This window comes from Asparagus officinalis, chromosome 10 (genome assembly GCF_001876935.1).
Source record: "Asparagus officinalis chromosome 10, Aspof.V1, whole genome shotgun sequence".
NCBI classification, from domain to species: domain Eukaryota; kingdom Viridiplantae; phylum Streptophyta; class Magnoliopsida; order Asparagales; family Asparagaceae; genus Asparagus; species Asparagus officinalis.
Window position 1 is genome coordinate 30023800 of NC_033803.1, and position 8617 is coordinate 30032416.

The following is an 8617-nucleotide window of genomic DNA, read 5'->3' on the forward strand; positions in this document are numbered from 1 at the left end:
ACCTCTTTTGATCTTTGGTTGGTTTGTGTGGGTAGTCTTCTTCCATGAACTTTTCTTTTCTTCTCAATGCCATTCCCTTTCATGGGTTTCTCTTTAAGAATTCTCTTCGCCATTTTTTTGAGTGAGTGGTAACCCTAGTGAATGATAATCTTAGATGGGGAGTTTTCTAGGAAAGAGATGGAAGGTAACCTTAATCTCCTCCCATCTTTTTGTAAACATGTGACACAAATTGGTGTTACAGACGGTGCAGTGAACATTGGTTCAAAAGTGCGATGAGCAAATCACTACGGAGAATGCAGTGAAGACAATTGTCCAATGTCCAGAGAGCCTCTGTCTAATTGTTAGACTTTTAAGGTAGATGACAGGAATCTAAACCACGGGAGGAAGGAGAAAAGATGCCAAAAGAGGATGAAGGTATATTGTTCATGATAAAAAAACCTAAAGGTAATTGTGTCCTTTTTCCTTGAAGCAGCGATGTAACATTAGGAATTTATAGAGTGTACTAATTTGTGAAGAGTGAGTAAAGCATAAATTTACTATAACTGAAAGCATGTTTAATATCCTAACAAGTTTTGATGTTAGTCATTCAGAAATAAATAATTCGATAAAAGTCCTCACAACGTGAATTTTTAGGATCTAGTTTGCTAGAGGGAGGAGGGATCAATTATTATGCAAGTTGTAACTATATAGTCTGAAAACATTTATCATTTTAGGAGTTTAGATATCAAACTTTTTCTTATCAGTTGGTTTATTTGGTCTTTGTCTTTGTGTGCATGGGAAAAGTGTTCATAAGGTGGCACCTTAGATTCAATTTAAGGTAGCGCCTCTTGATTCATAAATTAGGCTATTCTCATTGATGATCCACTCCACTCATTGTGATCGTCTCAAAACATTTATAAAATAAAAATCATGATGATTAAATACTTCTAGCACATATTTTTCATTTTCATTGTATCTTTAGTTATGTTGTTATAAAACCGTTAATTTCACAAACATTTGATGCATGATTAACTACAACCCAATATGCCTAATTTTTTATTTGTATACAATCCAAAACATATAAATCAAAATGAACGGAATGGATGGAGTAATTTGATAGCACATAATATAGTTTTGAAGGCGCTAGCTTAGATTGAATCTAAGGAGTTACCTTATAAACACTTTTCCCATAATAAACTTAGATATTTAATACTAGTTCTTCAGAAATTAATAAACTGATACAAGTGCATGGTAATGTGAATTTTAGGACGTAATTTGTTAATGATTTGCTTGGTGCTGACAGTTTTTCCATAATAAACTTGATATTTGATACTAATCCTTAAGAATGTGTGACTCACCATTTGTGTCCCTTTGGAGCAAATTTGGAAACTGAAAATTAGTCCTTCAAAGGGGCTTTATAAGAGCAAGCCCTATGTCTAGTAAATTGTCACCTATCAAATTTTGTTAGGGGCTAACATTTGATCAATATAATTGTGTGTGGATTGATGCTTCAAGACACCAATTTGTAGGAGTGAACCGCATATCAAAGTTGATTATGAGCTTTATATCATGATGTCCTAACTAAATAAAGCATCGACAGTGTTGTCACCACAATACATTTTTTACCAGCAGTCTTTAAGATCGAGAAGTGAAGAATATGCATATGTGATCAAAAGCCACATAAGGTATAGTGGGCAATTCACAGTAGGGAGGAAATAGACTAGTTCGTAGAGAGAACAGGGAAACAATTCTTGCAACTCCAGAACCTAAAAAGGTGTACCTTCCTCTTTTGGCATCTTCCCCTTTCCTTTTAATACTATGGTTTAGATTCTTGTAGCCTATCCGAAAAGTCTTACGATTTGGCCGAGGATCTCTGGACAATGGACAACTGTTCGCTACATATCCTATAGCGATTTGCCTGAAGCTTTTTTGAATTGATGTTCACTGCATCTTTTGTAACGCCGCTTCACCTCACATGTCTATAAAAGGACAGAAGGATCTAAGGTTCTGTTCCGTCTCTTTCCTCTAAATCTCTACGTCTAGGGTTACCATTCACGAGGGGAAAAAATGACCAACAGAATTCCTAAAGAGAAATCCGTGAAAGGGAATGACATTGAGAGGAAGAAAAGGAGTTCGCTGAAGAAGACAACTGCCGCTCTCCCCATCCTTCCACAAGAGGTAATCTTTTTTGGAATCTTTAGTCATCTCCCTGCCCAATTCCTTCTACTCCTGCGCTCTCTTAGCCGCTCTTCTCTCCAACTCATTGATAATCCTCACTTTGCCCAAACCCAAGCTTCTCTCGCTTCTGCCCACCTTCTTTTCTTTGTCTTCAACCGCTACCCTGAACCAAAATTCCTATCTCTCCAAATCAATCGTGGTAGTCGTAACCGCCTCACTTGTCTCGAAAACTTTAAGTTGGGACCCCCCATGGTTGTATGATTCTTGCCTCGTGCAATGGCCTTCTCCTCTTGCGCATTATTGATTCTAGCACTGAAGGCATTGTTGTAGCCAATCCAGCAATTAAGAAATGGCACATGCTCCCCAAACCCTTAGCTGGACCGGAAGGTCCATATTGGGACTGCCTTTATAGTATTGTCTTTGATGCATCTTCCAAGTTGTACAAGGTGGTGCACTTGCTTCTAGATCTTGCGGGTAAGCTCATATGTGAGGTAATCACCTTTGGATCGCCAAATCAGTCTTGGAGGCGAGTCAATGTTCCTCTGCCTATGCGTCCTGGTGCGATCATTGATCACAAATATAATCCATTTAGAATTGGTCAAATCTTATTCTGGGTCGATGGGCATTCCAGTATGTATCCTTTTAATGGTGTATTCAATCCTTCAAAGCATCATATCATGTCCATGGATGTGGTGAAAGAGGAGTTTCGAAGAATAAAACCCCCAAATTTTACCACGCAGATTTGTTGCCTCCTCGATTGGGGAGGAAAATTAGCCTTGTTCAACTTTGATAGGATTAAGATTGATGCTTGGGTTTTACAAGATTATGAAGGGCAAGTGTGGATGAAGAAACACTCTATAAGTAATAAGAGGCTTCTGAGGTATTTTTGGACCCATGGGTGGAAAATAGGCTTTATGCTGACTGCTTCTCTGCATGATGGCAAGGTACTGATTTTCAATTCTAGGAACAAAATATATCAGTATGACATTGAATATGACTTATTTGCTCAGGTGAGGACCCATTATGGATATCTTGGGGACAATCCGCAAAATGCCATGATAAGTAAACCTTGTGTTCATGTGAACAGTCTTGTATGGCCATAAAAGTGACGTCTATGTTCTGTAATAATAAGAGGATCTAGTAAGACCTTATGGTAATGGTAATAAATCTGCTGTGGTGTTATGTTTAGTGACTTCTGTCTATTTGGTGGTGATATGTTTATTTGACTGCTGTCTATTTGATGTCTGTCATTTAATATTCTTTAATAGGGTTCTAAATTAAGCAAGATAAATGCTCTCGATTTTCAATGTTCCTATTTAATGTCTGTCATTTAATATTCTTTAATAGGGTTCTAAATTAAGCAAGATAAATGCTCTCGATTTTCAATGTTCTTTGTTCATAAAACACTGAAGAATAGTTTACCTTAGTAGTCAACTTATTGTTCTTTTCTATAAATGTATATAAAGTGTTTATTATTGTTACTGTTGAACATGGTAAGTCAGTCATTTCTTCTTACTGCTTCTTTCTACTGTATGAGTGTGCAAGACTATTGAGTTGTTGTGCATCAATAGTCAGACTTCTTAACTGCTTCTCTCTAATGTTATTTTAAGTTTTCTTTAATTCTTGCTTTCTTTTTTGAATAATAACATAGATAGATCTTACACTCCACTGTTTTTGTAGTTTGTGGTCTACTTAGAACTTGTGGTCTCATATCAAGCAAACCTCTACAAACAGTCTAGGTTACTCTTTTCTCTTATGTCGGCTGAGTTTTTCGTTTTGGTAAAAATATTCTACCTTGTTTTTTTTAGCTATCCTGTCTATAGTATTTATCTTGGGAATATGTTTTTCAATAGAGATGTGGCTGTCAGGTGTCTTTATTGATTTATATTTGGCCGTGACATTTTGGGAAGGAAGAAAAGTTGTATTTGCATACAACTCACTCTTTTCCTTAATGATATGCTACCTTACTTCCTTATTTTAGTCCCGGTGTGTTAACATTGCTACAGATTTAATTCCATGACCTGATATCATTTAAGTGTTCCTTTTTAAACGTATCAGATCTATGCTTTTTTCCGTTTCTAGAAGTTTTTCAAATGATATTTGTGACGTATATAGTATTCGTTTAAATCATGATGAATGATGAATATTGCATGTAGCGGTTTTCCTCATAATCAGTTTGTGGAGTTATTGTTTCTTGTGATGTGTTCTTAGCATTGCGAGGACTCCTAGGGAATGTAAGCTTATCTGGTGCTGCTTTCATAAGCGTTTGTTTCTAATTTATAGGTTGTTTTGCTATTGTTTTGTTTTAGTTTTTCTTAATTTTGAGTAACCATTCAGGATTAGAACAGTTCTTTCAATTGGGAAGCAATTTTTCAGTGCAGGAGCTAAGGTCTTCTGAGAAGGGCTTTAGTTTCCTACATTCATCTGGAAGTTAATTGCTCTGTCATTTTTTTTGTGGCCTTTTTCTTTTTTATGCTATGTAGCAATTAGGTAGTTAAATCCTCATGCGCATATGAACGACAGGTTATTTATCATACTATTGCAAAGTTGTGATTCATGGATAGTCAGGATAGCATTTTGACACTACCATTGGTGAGCATGCAGTTAGCAAGTCGGTCTAAATTAAAACCAGTAAATGAAAACTCTTTTGCATTTGAATGTGAGCTTCCAGATTTTCTATCATGCAGTTTTTATATGCCATTTTGAGAAAACTCTTTTGCATTTGAATGTGAGCTTCCAGATTTTCTATCATGCAGTTTTTATATGCCATTTTGACCATGACTTTTTCACTCTCGAGCGATCTAAGTGTTTTCCTTTACTGCTAGTGCAATCTGTTTTGGTGTCAACAAAAATTTTTGGTTGACAGATGCTTGAATTTTTATTTAAACATTATTCATTGATATGTAATGCTGGTGTACTATGGCTGTACCTTCTGTTTTCCTCTTCTTTTTTTCTGTTTGGATTCTCATTTTCTAAGAGTTCTTTCATCAATCAAATTATTTTAAGTATTTGGTGTTAACCAATCAAATTTGAGCACTTAAATATTCATTAAAAATTCGACCCTTGTTCTTGTATTTGTTGGCGCCTGTGGTTAAATCTGGAATAATACAGATATAAAGCAACAAATAAATAAAAGAAATCTAAAGTACAGTAATTTAAATTTTTTTCAACTCAGCTGCTGTGCGTTTGTAAAACGTTGTGCTTAAAGCTATTTTTGGCCTACTCCGTTGCAAGGATCCCAAGACCAAATTGCTTCCAGGAACAGCAGTCCAGTACTCTGGTGTGCACCAACCTAGTACTGTCAAGATCTCCTCGATCTATAAGGCAAAGATCTCCTCGATCTATCAGGCAAAGATCTCCTCAATCTATCAGGCAAAGATCTCCTCGATCTCCCTAGACAAAGATCTCCTCGATCTATAAGACCTTCTCGGTCTGGGCACTGTTCCTACTAGCACTAGCTATTCTACAATATATATCTGTATATATTGATTGTTGTTTTTGGAATAAATTTTCCTTAAGGATTTGAGGTCTATTTATAGCGTTTGGGAAAACACTATGCACTAATAAAATATTATTGGTGGGATTCGTCACTAATAATATTTTATCGGTGGGACCCACCACCTTTTATAATTTTCAAACGAATTTGGCACCGCCCTTTTTACTCTGTCAAAAAATACGGTTGCAGCATCCTTAAATCACGTTTTAATTATCTTTTTCAAAGTATGCTGGACCCATCATTTTGTTTTTTTTCTTTCAAAGAAGACGACAATATCTTTTCAAAAAGCCATTTCTGATTAAAAAATTATCAACAATCCCCTACAAATTTTTTTAAACTAGTGTCGTGTAATGGTGTCGTCGTTTCAATCGTTGTGCGTAAGGTAGATGTCGCAAAGACTTGAATCCCCTTTAGACCAACTGAATAAAAGATAGATGCATGGTGTCGTAGAGACTTGAACCAACACATGTCTAAAAATCCAGCGATCACACATGATCAAACTTATCTGTGGTAGTTTTTACTTTGAACCACATTTGTCTTTGTCTTTGCCTTTGCCTTGCCTTTGCACATTTATGGCTCTGTGCATATCCTGGTTTCTGCTAGAGCTCTAGGTATCTTTCCACAAGACACCATAGGAGACGGCCAAATCTCGACCCATGCATAGGTGAGTTTTTTAGGCATGTTTCCTATCAAACATCCCGCATCCGAAATGCTTTGAACTCATTAAGGCTTAATAACCATCCTCTCTCATGATAGGATTCTAGGTGAGTCCTTTAGGTGTGTTTCCTATCTAACACCCCGCATTCAAAATACTTTGGACTCATTAAGGCTTAACAGCCATCCCCTTTATAAGATAGGATTCTAGGTAAAAAGATCAAAGTTTTACTCGGGTAGTTCAGCCAGGTAATGATATTATTAGAGGTTAATCAAAGGTCAATTAAGTACCTCGTTCCTTACGGAGCACGTTACGCAACCCCCAAACCTTGCCTTAGACACCGACTAATCCAAGAAAACTTGAACCCTTTCACTTGTAAATCTTACTTGACTTTTGAACCATTTATCTTGTCATTAGTAGCATAAGCTTTGAACTAATAACTAGATGTAAATGGTAAGTTTGTGTAAGAATTTTATTATTAGTAGCATAAGCTTTGAACTATTAACTTAATAAACATGGTAAGTATCTGTAAGATTTACAAAACTTTGAGACCCATCCCAGCCACTGTTTTAAAAAACCTCAGCCTAGTCCGTTTAGACGTACGTCTAGACCTAGGCGGTACCTAGGCCGCCTAACTAGCGCCTAGCGTCTAGGCGGTATTTAGGTTGCCCACCTAGATTTTACGAGCGTTTAGGGGAGCATTGTCTGCTTACGTGGATTGCACCCTGTAGGTCTTGATTGTGATTTTAGGTGTCGTAGCCTACACATCCTTCAAACTCCATTAACCTCCAAATATGAACACCTCCATTACCTCCTCCGACCTTCAGCAAAACCTTATCGACCACCACTTAAATGAAGAAAGAAAAAAAAATGCCCAGAAACCGCTTAGGCGCCCGCCTAGGCGACTAAGCGTTGAGCGCCAAGTCCGACGCCTAGAAGCGCCCAGCGTTTAATATAACATTGATCCCAGCAGACGTCCTTTCGACTATGTTTTTTTTCAGACCCTTAGTCAAAGGATCAGCCACATTCTCTGAAGATCGAACGTCAATCACAGAGATGACTCCTTGACAAATGAGCTCTCTCAAATAGCCATGCTTCAGACGAATGGCCCGTTTCTTTCCATTGAACATTGAGTTTGCTGCCACAGCACTCGCTGCTTGATTATCACAATAGATAGTAATTGTACCTTGCAATTCCGTCAATGGAAGGTCTCGGAGAATACAACTGAGCCACTCAGCTTCATCTCCTGCAACATAGAGTGCAAAGAATTCAGATTCCATCGATGACTGTGTAATCATGGTCTGTTTCTTAGACTTCCATGAGACGGCAGCTCTACTCATGATGAAGACAAATCCTCCAGTAGATCTGCACTCATCTGGTTCTGAGCACCAGCTCGCATCTGAATAGCCTTCGATTACACCTGGATATCCAATGTAGAATAGGCCCAGACTTGTAGTTCCTTTCAAGTATCTCATCAATCTCTGGACATCATCCCAATGAAGCTTTTCAGGATTACTTGTGAACCTACTAAGCATTCCTACAACGAATGCTATATCTGGTCTTGTGCAGCTCATCGCGTACATAAGACTCCCAATGATCTTTGAGTACCTCAGCTGCTCTACTGGTCTTCCAGTGTTCGGTCGAAGCTTCTTATTGTAATCATATGACACTGACAGTTCTGGCAGGTCGTAGTAGCCATACTTTCTTAGCATGCTCTCGACATAATGAGCTTGGGATAATCCAATACCATCTTCAGAGTATATGATTTTGATTCCGAGAATCACGTCCGCAGTTTCAGGACCTTCATGCTGAATTGTGCTAAGAGAAATTTCTTAGTAGATGTTACTATCTCCAAATCACTCCCGATGATGAGCATATCATCCACATAAAGGTAAATAACCACCACCTTTTCTTCAGCGACCTTGATGTATAGGCACTTGTCAGATTCACTGACTTGATACCCATTGTTGTGGACAACCCCATCGAACTTCTCATGCCAGAGTTTTGGTGCCTGCTTAAGTCCATATAATTACTTAACAAGTTTACAAACCTTACCAGGTGGAGCATTAAGTCCTTCTGACTTCTCCATGTAGATTTCTTCTGTGAGATCTCCATTGAGAAATGCAGTCTTCACATCCATCTGATGTATGACGAACATTTTAATTGTCGCCCATACGATAAGCACTCTGATGGTAGTGATCCTGCAAACTGGTGCATAGATATCAAAGAAATCTATACATTTTTTATGAGAGAATCCTTTCGCCACCAGTTTTGCTTTGTACTTTTCAATAGTACCATCAGGACGAAGT

General features: G+C 37.7%; 1 protein-coding gene across 1 annotated transcript; it reads left to right on the forward strand.

Moving 5' to 3' along the window:
* Positions 2415-4655, forward strand: LOC109826593 (putative F-box protein At4g21240). Its single transcript, XM_020393618.1, has 5 exons — positions 2415-3167; positions 3245-3297; positions 3966-4025; positions 4495-4546; positions 4641-4655. Exons 1-5 carry the CDS (start codon positions 2415-2417, stop codon positions 4653-4655), a joined length of 933 nt encoding a protein of 310 aa, XP_020249207.1.